The sequence below is a fragment of the Uranotaenia lowii genome, chromosome 1 (genome assembly GCF_029784155.1).
Source record: "Uranotaenia lowii strain MFRU-FL chromosome 1, ASM2978415v1, whole genome shotgun sequence".
NCBI classification, from domain to species: domain Eukaryota; kingdom Metazoa; phylum Arthropoda; class Insecta; order Diptera; family Culicidae; genus Uranotaenia; species Uranotaenia lowii.
The window spans coordinates 152,831,381-152,852,977 of NC_073691.1; the positions used below are offsets into that span (position 1 = coordinate 152,831,381).

The window sequence follows — 21,597 nt, forward strand, 5'->3', positions numbered from 1 at the left end:
CAGAAATTGTTGTCTGAAAATATGAATTTAGTACTGATGCATATTAAATTATGGTTTGACTCTTTGCGGACATTTGAAAAAAAGAAAGTGGGAAGATTTATATACAATTTTATAATCCAATACCGCTAGAAACATTTTTCAAACATGTACGAATGTGCTTAACTGAAAATGTTTCGGGTGCCTTTAAATTTACAGAGCAACAACAAAATCCATTGAGGATGAACAGACACATGAACTGAACAATAGCCTGTCCTTTAAAAAAGATTATATAGGATTGATGTTTATTTTAAGGCCTAATGCAAAGAACTTTTTGATTTTCTGCAAGCATAAGTGAAATTTATCAATAAAAATGAAAGAATTTTCAGTTAAAAGATACACTTGAGCAAGTGCAAACGTTCAGCATTTATAAAACAATTATAAATTACTCATGTATACATGTTCACATTATTTCTTCATCTTTAAATCTTTGAGCCCAATTAAACAATCTGACTAAATAAACTCAACTTTTTTTTAATTCATTCACAGAAAAACTGTTTACAGGTTCACTGTTTGTTTACACAGAATTCAAGTACGTACTTAACATGAAAGTGTGTTTATGTTTAACATATTTTGGCTACATAGAAGAGACTTTAGATCCGCTTTTTTGTTGAAAAGTTTTTCTGTGATTGATATTCTAGAAGCATTATTTTTTTTATAGCAGAAGCAGAATTTTTTTTGATATGTTTTTATTGTGACCTGAAAATGTCGAAAATGATATTAACTCCTGTCATTTCACACGGTGAAACAAGTGGCAACGCGCCTTTTAGTCATGAAACATATACCTTTGAAGAATTATTTCTCCAAAATGATCAGAAAGGGTATACCGAATGTTAAATCTGAAGCGGATATTCAAAATTATTAAATGTCTTTGTAAATGAAGGTCTTATGGTAAAACAGTGTTCAGTGAAATTGAAGTACCAAGCATTATTTAATTCTGGGGAAAAACTGCAGATATATCAATGAAAGTTGATAAAAAAGACAAACAGGAAAAAGTATTCAATTTATTTTAAAGTCTTTACACTGACGCATCTGAAAAAGAGCAATGTGTTTTCACTTGCACCTTTACTTAGATATTTCTTTTTAAAAGAATATGAAAGTTGAACTGTGATGATAGCCGAAAGACACTTATATGTTTTTAAAGGTTTCGAGGTATATGTACGCATGAAAACTTCAAAAAAAAAAACGAATGAACTCATGGAATCATTGTAGCCTTAACAGATTAGCTCTTTTCGATCTATTTAATTTTCAAAAACCTCAATGTTTCAGTTAGAACCTTAAAAAAGAATGGATTAAATTGGCAGATATGCCCATTAGGACAAAAATGCAAATAAAATTGCTGTAATTTGGTTGAATATAAAAAAATCTTAACATACTTTTTCCTCCTTTCAAATCCGATCGTTTTTTTTATTAATTGGGTAAATGTACAAAGGAATTTAATAAGCTTCATTTGCTGAAATAAATAATAAAACGGTAAACTTTTTTTGACATAGTTTTGATGAAAATATGGATATTATTTAATTACCACTGCTTCCAAGGGTGAAAATAGTGAACAAAAAGCTGCTTGAAAATGGTTAGTAAAAAATGTTCTCTCCGAAGAAACTCGGGAGCTGAAAGTACTGCGTTAGGCATAATATTGGGCAAATACTCCTTAAATGGTCCCGATATTCAAAATTCTTTTTCTATAAAGTTTCATATGCAATAAATTCCAGTTAATGAGAAACTTTTGATTCCGATTTCAACCTTAATGTGAACTCGAGCAAAGTGGAGTAAATCAACTAAATGGTATTCAATAAATGAAACATAGATATTATCAACATAAAGTTATTTATGGAACAAGCTACAACGAGTAGATTTTTTAAGCATGCTGCATGAGTCTTGCCAAGTTTGATGGTCACGTTGAGTGCTGAAAAACTCAAATTTTCAACGGGAAGCTGATACCTGACACCATTCAGCAATATTCAAAGCATCCGACTCAAAGAAAAGTAGATTAAAAGTTTTCCTGTAAGATGCATGTAAGATTGATTGAAGGAAATGTTTTGATAATCTATGCAAAGACCCGAAGAATTGAGTTAAAATTTTTAGGGTTGATTCCCATAGAATTAAGCGTGGCAATTCGAGTAAACGGAAAGAAGGAGTTGTAAAAAAAACTAGGACATGTTCACGAGAGCGAGACGTCAAGTTAAACATGGTAATACGAAGTTTACCGGGTCTGCTAGTATTTTTATAAATTTTGTATTGGAGCCCTCCCTTCCTCAATTTGAAGGAGTTTGAAAGTTTTAAAGAAACTATTCCCGATCTTCAAATTTTACGTTGATTGGTTCAGTTGTTTCCGAAAATGCTTCGGCATTTTTATAAAATTTGTATGGGAGCCCTCCTATCGCTTAATTTGTAGGGGTTTATAGAAGCATTATAGAAACCATTCCCGGTCTTGAAAACGGTTGTAGACCAAATTTCACGTTAATCGGTCCAGTAGTTTCCGAAAATTGTTCAAATTGTGTCATATTTTCAATGATTTTGATCAGCATTCCAAGCCACAGACCAATACAGGACTGAGCAACTCAGCCGGAAATTTCCGATCACTCGGAGAAATTCCCGACTTTTCCACACACTTCCCGTTGGATTTTCATTTCCGGCTTTTTCCCACATTTCCCGAATGAGTGGCCACCCTGTTCTAAGATAATATGCAGCAACAATGGTCTCCATATTTTTTTTAGCAGAAACTGATTGTAGAACCGAAGGGGAATATAATTTATTCACAATTGCTACTTAAATATTGTTGTAGCCAAGATTTTGTTTTTATTAAATTTGGCATATATTAGGCATATATTTTTTAGATCATTTAGTAAAATAAGGCTAGGGGAGATGAGGGCATAATGACCACCTTAAGGAAAATGCTTATTTAACCATAGAGAACAGCTGTAATATGTGAATTACATCATTGTTTCGTGTTCAGACACTCAAATAGTCTATTGCCTAATTGGATGAAACTTGAAAAAGTAGATAAAAACGTTTAAAAATGCATTTTAAATATTTTTGCCGAAAGCTGAAAACCAGTCACTGTAGAGGCATAATGAGAAACCCCCCGAGGCAGTATGAGCACCATTAATGAAGGCATAATGAGCATATTCTTCCGGGGAATCTAGCAGCGAATTCGACTCGATGAAGTCAACTGAGTAATAGAGCTACAGCTTAACTTGTATCGTCAGACGATTTGGCCTATTGGTTAGATGTCGGAGAGGTAATCAGTACGCTCGAGTTCGATTCCTGGTGGAGGTGATTTTTAAATGTGAACATGTTAATCTCAATTCTGGGTCTGCAATCCAACCAGAAAAATTGTAGGTATATCGTAATTCGAAATTTTAAAAATTATTCTAGGGCTTGAATTTGCCATTATTCGATTTTTTTTTATTGTGATAAATGCGCAAAATGTTTAATAGAATCACACTAAAATTTGGTATTTTGTTCTATCTTTTGTGCATTACCATTTTGGGAAAACTTCAAGTACGGTTACGATAAAAATGTGTACTGAATATTGTGATTTTTGATAAATTTTTCCTTTCGTAACCCCTATTAAAAACAGTCAAAAATAAGAAAATTAAAAGAAATCTCTAAACTGGATTTGGATTCCATTTCTATGGAATTTAGATTTCGATTTTATACAAAACAAAATTATGATGATATCAATTCGCAATTTTCTTTAGAATGCAATAGCTTTATTAAGGGGAAAAATTATCCATAAAGAATTTTACCGTTTTTTCAAGATTCCTGGTTTTTTCCGGTTTTTCCGGGACCATTTCAATTCCCGGTTCGCATTTTGGATAATGGATCAACTTTTTTTTGAAGTGACTAAAATTTAACTTAAAACTGTATTCTGTCTTAAGAGCGAATCAGGATCAGTCACTTTGATGACCATTTTTATTTTGTAGGGGAGAGTGAGGTATCGTGGGCCATGGGGAAACGTGGTCCACTTTTAATATCTCAGATGTGTGTTGAGATAAAAATCTTAAACCAATTGTCATCGTCGTCGCTTTGCGTGAGCATATATTTCTATATGTTGTTGACTCAAATACGCATCATATGCTCCTTTAATTTATCAAGCCAAAAAAGTTAGAAAAATTTACTTACATAATTTAAAAAACACCCGCTTATTTCATCGATGGGGAACCTAAAGTGCATAACAAAAATATGCTCATACGGTTATGATCTTAGTTTTGTCATGATCTTTCACGTGGAAAAGGAATTTTTGATGAAACATCAATAACTCACACAAACGCAACCAATTTGCAAATCATAGCTTGTGGGGAATCGTGGGCCACACATCTTGAACCATCTATATTTTTATGTTTTTATACACATTCAGAACTTAAAATACGTTTTTCCTATCTGTACAATTTTCTTATGCCAAATGAAGAGTTATGAAAAATATTTATCCGTCCTATTTAAGAAATTTTGCCAAAACGGAAGGCTCGCGAAGGTTTTGGAATCTATTCGATCATACACAGCTCTCTTTTTTATTTCATCATCTGAAATTGCTTTAAAATAACGAAATGAATTAGGAAATCACACACACTTAGAAAAATCCTTGTAACATTACATGCAATAGCATGGGTAGAAGGGAATCGGGCATTTACACGCAACAGCACTGCTTATTTCATGTAAACTTCCCATCGCATTCAACTGCTTTGTTTACTGTAGGTTTACATTTCCAATGTCACTCTTAGATGTGGCTATTTATCCAATAAGAAAAAGATTGGGTATCTCGTTTACAATACATTTATTTTCTTACACAAAAATTGCATCTAATGATAACAAGCTAACATTTTGATCAAATTGAATATTACACTCTGAAGTATTCACTGTCACAAAACGCCGGTTGGTGTTTTCCGATTCCCTCAGCGACGGAAACGACAACAGGTGCCGGAGGAAATCGAAAGCTACTGTTGAATTTCTGCAAAATAACAAATAGAACAAGTTAATCAACATTGTAACTACTTCTCAAAAAGGTATTTTAATATATTTTCAGTTACCTTACTAAATAATTCCGTGCCCTCCACCTCCGGGAGGAGTCTCCAACTCGATCAGAAGCAAACAGCACACGAACAGGTACAACAAAACACGGACGAAGGTTGAGACACTGAGATTTACATGAAATTGCAAGATAATTTCATCGCAAATGCCAAGATGCTATACTCTTTTTCATATTTTCTGTAACGTAAGATTACATTTTTCTTTCTGTGCAGTTTTTGGTCAACTCATAAACTTTGTGTACGGATAGAAAACGCGTGGACTGTACTTTTAGAAAAACAACTTTATTCTGCTAGTTTCAACCACGAAGTGTGGAACGGAAGTTATTGTTTTAATGTATTGGTGTGAAAAATACAAAATTGTTTTGAAAAAAGTTTTAATTTTAGAATTTTCTTGCTTCAGCACTGTCAGTCGATGTACACGGTAAATTGGGGCTGAACATCCACCCCCGCCATTGAATTTCCTGGAAATTCAATCCTTCGAGGAACCGGGAACGTCTTCGTCCAAAGGAAGTAGAGCCAGCTTCGCCGTCGATCGCTTGTAGGTGTTGGTTGATGTTTTCACCGTGACTACCCTGGTGATGTTGTCCTTGCCGGGATGTATGTCGGTCACTCGAGCTAGCTTCCATTGTAGGGGCGGCAAATTCTCCTCCTTCATCAACACCAGATCACCGACCCGTATTTCGGTGTGACCAGTGTTCCACTTCAGCCGCTGTTGTAGTTCGGAAAGATAGTCCGCAGACCAACGTTTCCAAAAATCTGCACGCATCTTCTGGATATGTTGCCACCTCGATAACAGACCTGGTTTGATGTGATCATAACATGGCTCGGGAATTGCTCTTATTGGACGATCAATCAAAAAGTGACCGGGAGTCAAAGCTTGAGTGTCACTTGGATCCGACGACTGTGGAACGAGTGGACGTGAGTTGAGTACGCCCTCGATTTTTGCAAGTAGAGTTGACCATTCCTCTTCGGTGAGCTTGGTGTCTCCCGCGGTGCGTTGGATGAGTTTCTTCGCAGATTTAATTCCAGCCTCCCATAGACCACCCACGTGTGGTGATCGTGGTGGAATAAAGTGCCAACGAATTTCTTGAGGGATGGTAAAATCGTGGATCGCCTTTTCCATTTGCTGCTGCTTGAACAGTACGTACAGCTCGTGAAGCTCCGAATTGGCACCCACAAAGTTGGTGGCGTTGTCTGTAAAGATGTCAGTTGGGACCCCACGTCGGCTGGTGAATCGATGTAGTGCGGCTATGAATGCTTCAGTGCTTAAGTTGGACACAAACTCCAGATGGATTCCCTTTGTCACCATACAAACAAATAGTGAGATGTAACCTTTCGTGTATACTGGCTTGCGTGGGTGGCCCTTGCGCACGTAAATGGGACCAGCGAAATCGATTCCTGTTCTTTCGAAAGCATAAGTAGGAGTGATTCTGTGTGGCGGCAAATCACCCATGTACAGTTTGGATTCGGTTGGATTCACTCTAAAGCATCTGATGCATTTTCGAAGACGGAAGCGTACACTGTTGCGACCATTCAGCAGCCAAAACTTTTGCCTCAGCAACGAGAGAGTAGCATTCGGACCGACGTGTAGATTTTCAGCGTGAGTAGCATCGATGATTAATTGCGTAACATGATGCTTATCAGGAAGTATAGCCGGGCACCGTCGTTCGTAGGACACGTTGGCATATTTTATTCGACCATTCACTCGTAGTATGCCGTCACCATCTATCCACGGATTGAGATTTCGGAGTTTTCCCAAGTAGCGTTTGGTAGGTGTTGAACTTTGGCACTTCAGTATTTGGGTTCTTTCAGAAGACAGGCATTCTTGTTGTAGCACTCGAATAATTGCCATTGTAGATTGTCGAATCTCGAAAATTGTAGGGAATCTCGAATCGTCACCAGGACTTCGATGCTTTCTTGTTTTGTTGACAAAACGAACAATGTAAGCTCCAACACGTTGCAACTTTCTGAAGGAACTAAACTTAGTAAGCACTGAATTCACTTGGGGGACAGTCGCCAGGTTGACTGTCAATTTCAAATCGGGTAGGGATTCAATTTCTAATAACTTTTCTTCTTCGTAGGGATTGTTCTTCAGAAAGTCGGGGCCGTACCACCAAAGTCGGTTTTCTTTAAGGGCTTCAGGTTGCAAGCCTCGTGAGACAAGGTCAGCTGGATTCAGGTGTGTGCGGATGTATTTATACTCACAGTCAGGGACGAGTTTCGATATTTCTGCTACCCGATTGGCCACGTAGGGTTTCAGTAAATGCAGCGGCTTTCTCAACCACCACAACACAATTTGGGAATCGCTCCACAATACCTTCTGTTCGATGTTCACCTTGAGTGCCGATGTAATTTGGTCAACCAGTCTGGCACTGAGTAAGAAACCACACAACTCGAGCCGGGGGATCGTCGCCTTTGGTGCCACTCTGGATTTGCTGACAAGTAGATGAACCTCGACAGTGTTGTCAGCCATGATGCTTCTCAAGTAAATGCAGGTCCCAAACGCATTCTGTGATGCATCAGAGAAAGCGTGTAACTCAACCGCAACACGTTGGGGGGAGAGAACAAGTCGGTTGATTTTAACATCGGCGAGATTTCGTAAACCGGATCGGAATTTGTTCCAGCTTTGGATTAGATCAGCCGGTAATTCGTCGTCCCAATTCAGCTTTCGTCTCCAAACCTCTCGTAGTAAAAGCTTGGCCAGAATAACAACAGGCGCCAACAGACCGAGGGGGTCGAAAATCTTAGCGATTTCCGATAGGATGTAGCGCTTTGTAACAGCTCGTTGACAATCAGCAGCCGAAATGTGGAATGTAAAATGGTCGAGTAGAGGATTCCACAGTAGGCCAAGCGTTTTGATGAGATCGTTCACGTCACTCTTGTCAAACGAAATTTGTTTCTCTCGTTGATCTTTGGGAATAGTACTCAAAAATTCGGAACTGTTTGAGCACCATTTGTGTAGATTGAAACCGCCTCGTCGCAAGAGCTGGACCAATTCTGTGCGTGCTTGTATTATGTGCTCCACCGAGTCGCCACCGGAAAGCACATCGTCGACGTAGAAGTCCTGATCCAAAATGGGACCACCGACTGGAAATTCTCGACCCTCGTCTTGTACCAGTTGCTTCAGCGTTCGTGTGGCCAAATACGGAGCGGATGCTGTCCCATATGTGACCGTTGTCAGTTCCATGGTCTGTAGAGCTTCAGTAGGATGATTCCGCCAAAGCACACGTTGATATTTTGTATGCTCCGGATGAATATTAATCATTCTATACATTTTAGAAATGTCGCCAGTAAACACATAACGATGTGTTCGGAAACGAAGTATGATGAAGAGCAATGGATCCTGGATCGTTGGCCCTATCATAAGAGTGTCGTTCAATGATAGACCAGAAGTAGATTTGGCCGATGCGTCGAACACCGTTCGTAGTTTGGTAGTAGAGGAAGAGGGCTTGAGTATGGCGTGGTGAGGCAAATAAAACCCATCGTCTGACGGATCAACAATTTTGCAGTGGCCTAGCTCGATGTACTCCGCCATGAACGCACAGTAAGCCTTTTTGAGTTCTGGATTCCGCTGAAGTTTCTTTTCGAGATAGTCAAACCGTTGTAGAGCATGATGTTTGGAGTCACCAAGTTGACTCACATTGTCACGAAAGGGAAGTTTGATCGTGTACCTCCCGCTGGAATCTCTGGTGTGTGTTTGATTGTAGATGGCCTCGCACGCCGTCTCCTCGGACGACACTAGGCGCGCTGGTAGGATCTCTTCTTGTTCCCAGAACCGTTGGACTAACCCGTCTAGTTCTGATTCTTGAACCGCTGCTTTGCAATGGACCAGTTTGTAGTTCCAAGTGGCGGTGTCGACTAGACCACCAACCACCCAGCCGAATACTGTTTGCTGTAGATAAGGAAGATGTTCTGCTAGCTTGATCTTACCAGATTTCAGGAGCCCAAAGAAGTGGCTGATGCCGATGAGCATGTCCACCTTTTGCGGACAATTGTAGTGTGGATCCGCCAGCTGTAGATCAGTAGGAACCGGCCAAGTAGAAACGTCGATGTAGGTGGCCGGGACGATTCCAGTGATTCGTTTCATCACCAGACACTCGAACTTGCTTGTGTAATCTTCCTGTAGAGCTTTCACTGTGACATGGACCATAGATGTCACATTCGTTTCAGCGCCATCAACTCCAATCACCTTCACGTTCACGGGATTGCGTTTAGCACGTATCAAAGTAGCCACCTTCTCCGTTAGTATGTTGACTTGGGAGCCGCAATCAAGTAGAACACGACATGGATGTAAATTGCTGGCTCCATCCAAAACATTCACCACTGCTGTACACAGAAGGGACTTTTGTTGGTAGAGAACACACGATGCACTAATCACTGGATTGTGTTTGTTGATTGGATGTTGACTCGTAGAAGGATGGACTGGTTGCATAGTAGGTGTAAATGTTGGTTGCGACACATTTTCGTTGATTGCAGTAGTAGGATTTGCATGTAGAGTAGTATGATACCGCCGCTTACAAACATTACACGATTTGGTAGAGGAACAACGTGCCAAGACGTGTCCCTTTCTCAGGCAGTTAAAACAAAGTCGCACTTGCTTGGCTTTTTCGGATCGCGCGTTCGGATCCAACTTCAAAAACTCGGGGCACAAATGGTTGGCATGCGATCCGTCACAAAAGTTGCACTGGTACTCGACGGATGCGGCTAGCGACGACGCTTTTAACGGAGGCAATCTGGGCGGATGAGTGATTGGTGTCTTCTTCTTGAGTGTACTCGGTTCAACTCGTTCCAAAACTTGGCTGCGCGCAGTGTGAAACTGCAGGGTTTGGTTGTAGGTTGGAATCTCACCGTGCGGGATGTTGCCTTCCCAGTACTTTCGGGTATCCAAGTCAAGTCTGGATGCGATGATGTTCACCACGATGATGTCCGAAGCACCACTTAGTTCGAACTCATGGAATCGGAGCGCCTCCACATGACGCTTGCATTCGTCTAATAAATCACGGAGCTGCTTCCCATTTTCGCACGTCATCGGTTTGAGGTTAAGTAGTCCGTTCACGTGAATATCGATGATTTTTCGCCTGTCCTCAAATCGGTCGATAAGGAACTGCCAAGCAGCGCCAAAATTACTGTCGTTAATCGTTTGTTGATCGATTGTTCCTGCCGCTTCGCCAACCAAACACTTATCCAGATGGTATAATTTCGTAGCGTCGGATTCTCCCGGAAAGCGTCGGATGATGTCGGTGAAAATCGCCTTGAACTTGAACCAATTTTCTGGCTTTCCGTCAAACGTTGGTAGCGGTGTGTTGAGGAAAGGAGATGGTTGCATACGAGTAATAGGTGCTGGTAGACTGACAGGTTCACTAGATGATGTAGGAACTATCACTTGTTTCTGCTCTTCCTGCTTCGCGTGGAAATCCAACAAACGACAAACTTGACACCTAACCTCATTGTACAGGTCTTCGAATTCAATGTATTTGGCTTCCTGATCCTCCATGTTGTCCGGTGCGAGAGCGTAAATGCGGTTCTGGAAACTGTTGAACTCCTCGTAGGTCGCTTCGATAGTCTTCAAATATGTTTGTAATAAATGCACTTCCGGGAGTGCATCTTCTCCTGCGTAACGAAGACTATTCTTGATCCGGGTAAGTTTTCCTTTAACCGCACCACGCTGGTGTGAAAGAGCAACGAATTGATCCGCCATTTGTTTTTTCTTGGACTTTTCTGCTTGGCTCTTAATTTGTTCTCCAACGGTGGCAGAGGATTCTCCGGAGCAATTCTTATTCGGAGGCGTAGAAAACATTCGCGCGGTTGTCCCAAAACAAGAAACGACCGTAACTACTTCGAAGATCCGGCGATGTAGGACCAAAATGTACGGATAGAAAACGCGTGGACTGTACTTTTAGAAAAACAACTTTATTCTGCTAGTTTCAACCACGAAGTGTGGAACGGAAGTTATTGTTTTAATGTATTGGTGTGAAAAATACAAAATTGTTTTGAAAAAAGTTTTAATTTTAGAATTTTCTTGCTTCAGCACTGTCAGTCGATGTACACGGTAAATTGGGGCTGAACACTTTGCATGTTATTTGGTGAATTTGGATTTGATGGCCCACGATTCCCCACCATTTTTCAAAATCCAAAAAATATTGCCTTTTTTCAAACAGTCAGAATTTGAGGAAAATAACTTATTAAAAATTAAAAAAAAATACCTTATGATACCTTGAAAATGTAGAAAACCATACCATTTTTTATTTTCATTTTATCTTTTATAATAAAGAAGTTATGGAACAACGAAAAAAAGTGGCCCATGATTCCCCACTCTCCCATATTTTTTTTTACAGTGTAGCCAGATACTTTTATCACTTATCCTAGTAATTCTTTATAGCACATTTTTTTTAAATTCTTCACAATGTTTACATTTTTTGTTAATATCAGGTTTAAAATCATTTTCTTCAAAATTTCCTTAACCCTCATCCGCATTAGGGTGTCATTTTGACACCATTGCAAGTTTGAAGGCTTGTAACTTTTTTCAGAAGCTTCAAAATACAAAAATTTCTTCGGGGACCCTAAATGAATTCAAAAGTTCTTCAATATTGCATCTTTACTTTTTTTATGGACGAACCCTGGAAGCCTGGACAAAAAAACTCCCTTTTCCGACTTTTGGTGTCATTTTGACACCACAAAAGTAAAATCTATTTAAGTCGTTTGAATTATTATGAACTTCTTATAAAACTTATATCAATAGAAACCTTGTAATGTCAGTAAAATATGTTTAGAACATTATATACAGCTAAAGTTACAAGTTTTCTCGTTATTCAGCATGAAAGAAAAAAAATCTGAAAAAACATGCCTCACGAAAACTGTTGTAGTTCATATGTTACACGTCCAAAAAAATATTTGTCTTATGCATATGAAAGCTGAAGTTAATGCCTACATCATGAAGACAAGAAATATTTTTTTAAATTTTTTTTAATGAAATGGTCACAAAAAGTTCAAAAAAGTGGTCTAAAAAACCTACTTTTCATTCGATTGCTAATAAATACTGTTTGAGCGATGGTAGAGTTTTGAAAAAAATATGACTACAAAATGTATTAAAATTCCAACATTTTGCTGTCTTTAGATTTTTGATGCAACAAAAATTGAGTTTACTGGAATTTTTCAAAGTTCACTACTTTGCGCGATTTTTTTACAAATTGAAATTTCATCTGTTTTTGTGGTCCACCGTCAGGTTGTACCCGGATTATCAGTGCTTTTACTTTGTTTGGACCAACCAAGAGTATATTCATTGGAAAGCACATTTAATCTTCATTCTAGTGAGGTGCTGCAATTCACGCTGTGAGATTTCACAAAAATATGAAAATTATAAACGTAAAATCATTCCTGAATTTCTAGAACTACAAGCACCTCGTCCAGCAAAACGTGTTTGTTTGCTCTCCGAGTAGGTACGGTGGGTGGTGATTCGGGCAGAGAGCGAAGCCGACAAAGGAAATAATGATTCGTGTCGTACATTTCTTGGTTGAAAATATTCTATTGAGAGTAGTTTGCATTTGCTAGTCACGACACGCATCACTATTTCGTCTTTCGGCTTCGCTCTCTGCCCGAATCACCACCCACCGTACCTACTCGGAGAGCAAACAAACACGTTTTGCTGGACGAGGTGCTTGTAGTTCTAGAAATTCAGGAATGATTTTACGTTTATAATTTTCATATTTTTGTGAAATCTCTCAGCGTGATTTGATGCACCTCACTAGAATGAAGATTAAATGTGCTTTCCAATGAATATACTCTTGGTTACTCCAAACAAAGTAAAAGCACTGATAATCCGGGTACAACCTGACGGTGGACCACAAAAACAGATGAAATTTCAATTTGTAAAAAAATCGCGCAAAGTAGTGAACTTTGAAAAATTCCAGTAAATTCAATTTTTGTTGCATCAAAAATCTAAAGACAGCAAAATGTTGGAATTTTAATACATTTTGTAGTCATATTTTTTTCAAAACTCTACCATCGCTCAAACAGTATTTACTAGCAATTGAATGAAAAGTAGGTTTTTTAGACCACTTTTTTGAACTTTTTGTGACCATTTCATTAAAAAAAATTTAAAAAAATATTTCTTGCCTTCATGATGTAGGCATTAACTTCAGCTTTCATATGCATAAGGCAAATATTTTTTTGGACGTGTAACATATGAACTACAGCAGTTTTCGTGAGGCATGTTTTTTCGGATTTTTTTTCTTTCATGCTGAATAACGAGAAAACTAGTAACTTTAGCTATATATAATGTTCTAAACATATTTTACTGACATTACAAGGTTTCTTTTGATGTAAGTTTTGTTTAAATCGGTCTAACACGCCAAAAGTTATAACGATTTGAGCTTGTGGTGTCAAATTGACACCACAAGTGCTGATTAGGGTAATGAAATCTAATGCGGATGAGGGTTAAAAATAATTACTTTTGATACATTTAACCTCCAAAGCTGTCCCGGTCAATATGACGCGATGTGCACATTCAGATCATCGTAATCATCTTTCCAATATACTTCCAATATACTACCCAGCCAACATGAAATCGTTAAAGAATTCATCGTCAAACTCGTATATAAGTGCAACTCAAATCGGATTCGTAAATGTGTACACGTAACATTCGGCCATATCGTATATTTGTCGCAGAAGATGTTAAAACCAAATGAAATACGATTTAGTTACGATGTGTTAGATGAAGTCGTATTTAGTACGACCGATGCGAAATAAAATCTTATAACAATCACATAAGATTCCTTAAGATGTATCTTATTGATACACAAACGACTTACTTATTAAAATCGTAATTGAGTACAGGAAAATTCGTAAAGAATAACGCATAAGATTCGTTAATCAGGTCACTTTAATTATTGCTATCTATCATCGCATAAAATGGCAATTCAATGCCGCTTAGTCATATAAATCGTGTGGGGATTTTTCGTACAACTATCATCGCATAAACCGGTCTTGAAGTCGCTTTGATATTTTAAAATCAACAAAATCATTAACAGTGTTTTAGATTACTTCATGCCTTCCTTTCTCCCATTTCAATTTCACGATTTTGTTCAGTGCACAGTCTCGCGGAAAAGTAAACAAAAACAGCGATTGTGAGGAACAAATTTCCAATCCAAAAATCCCATAATGCGATTTTGTCGGTGCGTTCATATGATGGCAGTAACACCGATGGTAGCCGAGTATCGATGCGGAAAGATAGTAAGCTGGCTAACAGACACAGGAGGATAAGATGCAGAAAATTGCTGTGAAATTACAGGTAAGGTTGCAATTTTTCAATTGAAAATCCTTATAATTTTATTTTCTTAACATCTGGTTTCCCGTTGCTGTCGATCCCGCAGAAAAAAACGGAAAATCCAGGAGATTGAACCCTTGAACCGCCCAAAGAAGCTGCGCAATTAATGCAACTGCAGGGGAACGCAACCAGGGGCAAATTCGGCAACAACAGGAACAATTTAAAACGCCGGTCTTCTCAGCAATTGATTCCTCTTGCTCAACATTGAAATCAACAATAAAGTTTTGAACAAGTTCGCGAAATGCAAAAAACTATCAAGGTAAGACTGGAACTATTTTTATATTGAGCTTCAACTTTAAACTAATTATTATGCACTTATTGTAGCCAACTCGCGTTCCCGGAACTGGATGCAATCGGTAGCTCGTACCGTCTCCCATGGTTTGGTGAGACAAAAGGAAACTATCTTCAGCTGCGGCGGTCCGATGAAGACCCTGTCGAAAAGGAACTAGAGTTGAACCTACGAACTGTCCGACGTTTACCTGAAGAAGGTTGTTTATTCGACCGGATGTTTGAAAGACCAGTGGAAGGTACGGATCTGTACGGTGAGTATCCAAATATTTAAGCTGTTAAATTGAATATTAACTTCTAGTTAAGACTTAGTTTATTCTTCTTTTTTTTAGATTAGCAAACGTTGGTGAAGCTATCTGTGGTCGCGACACAGCTGTCGTTTCCTAGCTTAAGTTTATAAATGATTCATGCTTGCTAGTCGGCATATCATAAAGCTAAACCGGATATGTTTATTGGCCAGCAATTCGTTTGAAAAAGCAACTTTTCGAGGGCGAATTGAATAAGGAATTATCGCCCAAATCGTATTATGCAGTTGATATCCAGAGTAAAGAGCAAAAAAATCTATGATATCTTCAGCTCTTAATTTCAAACATTGTTTTCTTTCAGGAAGCATAATGGGTTCGACAGATGCGATTGCAATTGCTTCCATAGACTTGCTGGTTGGAGGTTGGGAAAAAGTGGATTTTGCGGTTGTTGTCCACGTCGCCAGGAGAGAATTTTCAAGGTGCAAGTTAGCCCTTTCGGACAAATAAACGAATTCAAAATTCGAAAAAAAAAATCAGGTAGTAAAATTATCGGTTAGTTTAATTTGGTAATAAAAATGTAATTGATAATGAAAATGCATAGTTTTTTTTATTTCCATGATAAGCGCCCTAGAATCGTATTTCAATTACAGTAATAAACATAACATGCTACATAAAGTGGTTGGCAGAATCTTTTAATGGTACAAATCGTACAAGGCTACATCACACCTCGCATAAAGTATCGCTTAAACAGTCGATCAAATGTGAAATTGCTTCATATCGTACAAGGGTACAACACACGTCTGATAGAGCGCGACTTAAGTCGCCAATCAATGTCCAAATCTCTGAACATCGTATAAGACTGCAACACGCGTCGCATAACAGTTGACTTAAAACGGCAATCGATCGTCGGATTGCTTCAAGTCGTACAAGAGTAATAAACACATCGCATAAAGTTGGATCGTAACTGTCAAACGTCCTAGAGTCGTATATGTGTGAAAATCGCCTCGTTCAATGTTACGTATAACATACCATCAATGCAACGTAAGGTACCAAAGTAAATCAAACATCGTTATGCGATTGTATATGATGTTATCGAAGTCGTAAAGAAGAAAATAGCGCAAACATGTACGTATATCGCCTCCACTTATGGTAGGTATATGCTTTTTTCTATCGTCATATACGATGATTATTGTCGACATACATGTACGTATATCTTTTCATATACATACCAAATTGTTGGCTGGGTAGATACCAAATATGTTCTAGGAAAATAATAATTAAATTGGGAAGAAAAACTGAAATTTGTGTTAAGGAAAAAACGATTTATTGAAAAATGATATACAGAAAAGCAAAGCCAAAATTTGGGTTTTTTAAAGTAAGAATTTGTTTCTATCGGGAAATTAGAAAAATCGGACAAAACATTCATTGGACCCCCACTTATTTAAACGTTTGTGGATAGATGTATAATCATTGAATCTGAAAAATACAGCGAGTTTACAGAAGTTATGAGCATTTTCAGAACAAAAATGTTTCTATTTTTTTTTCATTCGGCACATCGGATAAGTTTTGTAATATTGAGAAACAAACGAAAAATTTCCTACAGAATGAACCCAATATCATCAATTATCCCTGAAATTAACATATTGGTATCGAATTTTGAATACGGCGAATGCGCCAACATCGCTGTTTCGAGAAAAACGCGTTCAAAGTTTGACAGCTCCATAAGCTCCCAGCAAAAATATTATTTGTTTCCTTTATTTCTCGAAAACCAAATATCCTTTAAATAACTTTTTCCAATCAAAATATAGGTCTTCGAACGTGTTTTTTCACCCTGCTGATAACTCAGTTTGTTTACATTTGGCGCATTCGCCCTTTTCAAAATTTGCTACCGATATGGCTAGCAACTTTTAAAGGTTTAGCTTGAAAAACATGCTCTGTGTGCGCACAACTTAAAAATGTTGGTTGGTAGATTTTTTTTGTCTCGATTATAATCGTTTTAACATCTTTATGTCATTCGCGACTTATATCAACGATGCAATTGGCGGACAGTTATTGAAAATCTTATCCGGTACAACTGTGATCGACTCTAACTCACTGACATCGGCTCAGGAAGCAACAGAATTGCCAACTGAGCTATATACAAGCCGTCTTAAGTAGAAGTATGATTAGCACTGTATTTTCACCATTTTGAAATAGTGATAATATGTTTTTAGTTATTCCTCGATAGTATAGTGGTCAGTACTCCCAGTTTTAAGCCCGGAGACTAGGATTCGATTCAGAGAAAATCATAAAAAATCTTTTTCTGAAATTATTTGATTCCCTTTTATCCATATTTTAGGAGCGTTAATTACCTCCGCTTGATTTCAGTACTCCTGAAAACAGATTTGGTATGTATGATGTATGTGGTATGTGATTCCTTAAGTTGTGCTTCTATCATTCTGATTGTTTTTTAATTAATATGTGACTGAACAGGTGTATTAATTAACTCTTCAGCGTACCTGAAAAGAAAAAAGAAAGGCATTTGTTAATTTTGGACGAGTATTTTCAAATATATAAAAATGTTATGTATTTAGTAAATGTAATTTCTGGATGTGGTCAAAAAAGTTCCAGAGCATTGTCAGATGTCAGTTACCATACTATTCTAGAGAGAAACCAGAGTTAGTTATTTTACTTCTTTCTTAAATATACAAAGTGACATTGGTAGAACTATAAATTGTATTCATAACTTGAAAACCGAAGTCCCACGTGACGTCTAAAACTCGGTTTTTTATGGGATGCAAACAAAACACTTGACGTTGTCAGTCTACAATCGATGACCGGATAGGTCAAGACCCTGTTTCTGCAATCTTCTAGACTTAGGCCTGTTAATCGAAATCGGTACAGCGTGACCTGATATTTACTTAGTCTGCTGGCGCAAGAAAAAGCTGGAAACAGGGAAGCGAAACGGTGACAGCGTTGTGATTGTGACCTCGCCACTAATCACATGGCCCCGATTCTGAGACACACCGATGGCGATGAAGATGTGGTTCGGTTTTTCTATACGAACCATTCCATTTATCAGGTTATACATTTCAATGGGAATCTCGCTAGCTCTCTATCTCTATTATTGTGAAAATTGGATCCGGCAGTGGCGCGGGAAGTCTATAAATAGGCCCCCAGTATGTGTGTCGCCTCCTTTTTTTTTCTTCGTTTTTGCTGTCTTTCGAGTAGGAGAGTAGCGTACCAGAGTTGTGATGTTACATGATGGGCGCACATCTACCCAGAAGACACTCTATTCGTCTTTCGCTGCTACCTTTTGAGAATCGGTCGAGACAACCGACGACGAAAAGTTCGAAAACTAGATCTTGGTTCGGATTCTTTTGTGTTCCATTCAGCATTCCGGCACATTTTAGCAGCAGCAACACCGCGTCAATGATGGGTTTTTTTTCTCACTGTCCCTCCATCTTTTTTGTGGACAATTCATGTTTATTTCGCTCGCTTGAAGTCTAGATGTTTCGGCATACGTCGTTGTAAATACTCCTGCTCTTACACGTTACTGCCGTGTGCTCCTGATGTAGTAGAGTTGCCAACTTGGTGGAAAAATAGGCACATATTATTGCTCTGAATGTAAATAAAAGCGCGTTTTTGAAGAATCTGAATTATGTATATATGTCAAACACGTTATCACTTCATCATTGTTTACACTTTTTCCCAGTTTTATGTTTTTAATCAAGAACGAGAAAGTTTTGCAGATAAACTTATAACTTTAAAATTGTTGAAGTAGAATTCGTATGACTTCGTATGACAGCCCCCTTTCAAAGCATCCAATCCATGGTTCCTTGGCGTGCTAAAATGCAATCAAACGACATTCAGACACGCTTCAAAACTAATCGAGCTGATATACTGTATCATTGATGTGAGATGCCTTTCCCGAATTTGCGCCGGACTGCGCCGCCCGAAATCCTGAAACAATGCGTTATGGCACGATCGAATTGGCCTCGGGAGTTGATATAGTTCTTGAATATCAGATACACACTGACAGTTTCGTGACGCAAACACAGGTGGCAAACGAAGCACTGAAGTGTGACGGCTAAAAGTGGGGTGGTCTGTCTTCCAGATTCCCCTAGTAACCGGAAAGGTGCTTCCGTTGTGTCGAGTACGGACACAAATCGTTTGCCTGCAAGGGTACCGATAGAAGTGGTCTGTGCTGGCGGTGCGGTGAAGCCGGTCATCAGGCGGCTAGCTGTACTAAAGAGGCTAAATGTCTCCACTACGGTGGAGGACACAGGGCTAGAGACAGGGACAGGGGATAGAAGCAGTTCACTTCACTTCAACCACTGCCACTAAGCACACGAGCTGTTACGGCAGTTGGCATACGAGGAAAAGTTGGACGTGGCGTAAGTGGCAGACACGTATCGCAGGACCTCGGATGGCAATAATTGGGTAACCGATAAAGCCCCAGGGGTCAACTTCTATTGGAAGCCCTAGTAAGGCTGAACGTAGACCTGGGGAATGTAGGCGATACAAGGACCACTGGACGAGCTGGACGAGCGACTGCACGCGTACAGGTAGAAAGGTACGACAACAGGAGCACGCATCTGGAAGACAACACAATTCGACCGGAACGTCTTCGTCGAAGTGTTCAATTAGGAACGGAGTTGGAAAACCTGTCCGCGGAAGAGCTTACGAGGGTACTCGCACGCGCATGTGACCCTGCGATGACGAGGAGGGTCAAGCGGAAAGACACGGGTATCGCAACGAGAGCGGAGCGAAGAGTGCCCTACGCAAGTGCGAGGTCTGCCCTCTGCAGGGCAATCAAGGCGAGCAAAAAGGCACGTTTCAGGCATCTCTGCGAGGACGCCAATGACGACCCCTGGGCGACGCTTACAGGATTGTCATGGCCAAGACACGGAGCGAGGGATGTGCCGCAGGAAACGTGCCCGAACAAACTGCGCGAAATCTTCAACGAGCTGTTCCCACAGCACGGGGAAGTCACATGGCCGAGGGTCCCAGGAGCGGATTTCGCTGGAGCAACTGCGTGACATTGCTAAGTCTCTCCATTTGAACAAAGCTCCGGGACCGGATGGCATCCCTAGCGTAGCAGTGAAGGCCGCACTCAAGGAACACCTTGAAATTTTCCGGTCATCACTGCAACAGTATGTGGATGAGAGGATCTTCCCAGACGTGTGGAAGCGGCTACGATTGGTGCTCCTACCAATACCGGGTAAGCCACCAGGTGACCCATCCGCATATCGTTCGATCTGTCTCCTCCTGGATACTGCTGGAAAGGTGCTAGAGAAGGTGATCCAGAACGAGGATACAGCTCTTCACAGAAGGTGCGAATGGTCTATTCGGACAGTTTGGTTTACGAAAGGTCGCAGTACGGTGGATGCCATCCGACTAGTCATCTAAGGGGCAGACGAAGCCAGGCTGAAGAAGAGGAGAGGAGACCGGTTTTGCGCAGTGGTCACCCTTGACGTGAAGAACGTTTTCAACAGCGTCAGTTGGGCAGCGATTGCGTCGTCGCTCATTCGTATGAGGATTCCGCCATAGATCTGTACGATGGTGGAGTGTTACTTCCGTAATCGCCAACTACAGTATATGACTAGTGAGGGACTGGCAGCAGTGAGTGTCTCGGCAGTTTACGACGAACTGCTGAGACTGCGTCTCCCCACGGGAGTAAGACTTGTGGGATTCGACGTGACGACGTGGTTCTCCTGGCATCGGGCTCATCAACCGAAAAGGTCTAGCTACTCGCCACAGTAGCGATAGAGGAAAGTTGAATTCGCTCCAAGAGCTTGCGTTTGGCTTACCACAAGACCGAGATGGTCCTAGATGTTCATATTTCAATTAAATACCATCCTGATCGGCCGAGATCATCTTCACGTGGTGGTTCGATCGGCTACGCTGATTGTTTAGCGTAGTTCATTTGATTGCTTCGGACTTATTAAGCTTAGTAAAGTTAAGTTACGTTATCCTACGTCGATCGCAATTTGCGCCAGTCTCCAACTCCTTTGCAGAGCAGTCATTATCCGGGCGAGCACATCGCTGACTGCCTGCCATGTGTTGATGTCATCACACATTTTCTGCAACATGTTGTCTGCTGTCGTTTCTAGTCCGCAGGCGGCGGATATATTGGCACGTTCCTCTTCAAATCTTGGACAATACGTGTTCGGGTGTCTCGCCCACGTCACCGCATGTTAGGCAGACCGGCGAGGCCACATGTCCGAACCTGTGGTGGTCCGAAACTTCATGAAGCATCCATGACCAGTCAAGAATTGCGTCATGTAAAAATCCACTTCGCCATGCTTTCTCTCCATCCACTCCTTGATATTTGGGATCAAACGATGGGTTCACCTCCCTCTTTCTGAGCTGTTCCACAGCTGTCGCCAGTTGGCCATGAAGCTTTCTCTGGCTCGTGTTCTTACGTTTTGCGTGCCTCTCTTTTCGTAGCAATAGGAGTCCTCCACCAACAAAACCTAAACAGGCGGTATGCACTGATGACCCGCAAATTCATTCGCCTTTGTACACTGTTCAGCTTCTGCTGGTTACACTGGACGTTAAGACCAGATTTGCTGGCCGGCCCTTCATACCGAAGGATTGAGGAAACCACACTCGAAATTATTCTCCGCTGACTACTTCGGATCCCCGAGTTGTTCGCCATTATCCTCGTGAGTGCGGCCGTTGCTGTTGCCGC

At 40.0% G+C, this 21,597-nt stretch overlaps 2 protein-coding genes across 2 annotated transcripts in view; both read right to left on the minus strand.

Annotated features, from left to right (window-relative positions):
* The window catches only part of LOC129738039 (E3 ubiquitin-protein ligase RNF19B-like), a 133,181-nt gene that overhangs the window by 107,643 nt on the left and 3,941 nt on the right, over positions 1-21,597 (minus strand). The window lies entirely within an intron of this gene.
* LOC129738040 (uncharacterized) lies at positions 5,536-10,863 on the minus strand. Its single transcript, XM_055729214.1, has one exon. It carries the CDS (start codon positions 10,861-10,863, stop codon positions 5,536-5,538), a length of 5,328 nt encoding a protein of 1,775 aa, XP_055585189.1.

Excerpts from the sequence above, each read along its gene's own strand:
- LOC129738040 (XM_055729214.1), bottom strand. The coding sequence starts at position 10,863 with ATGTTTTCTACGCCTCCGAATAAGAATTGCTCCGGAGAATCCTCTGCC.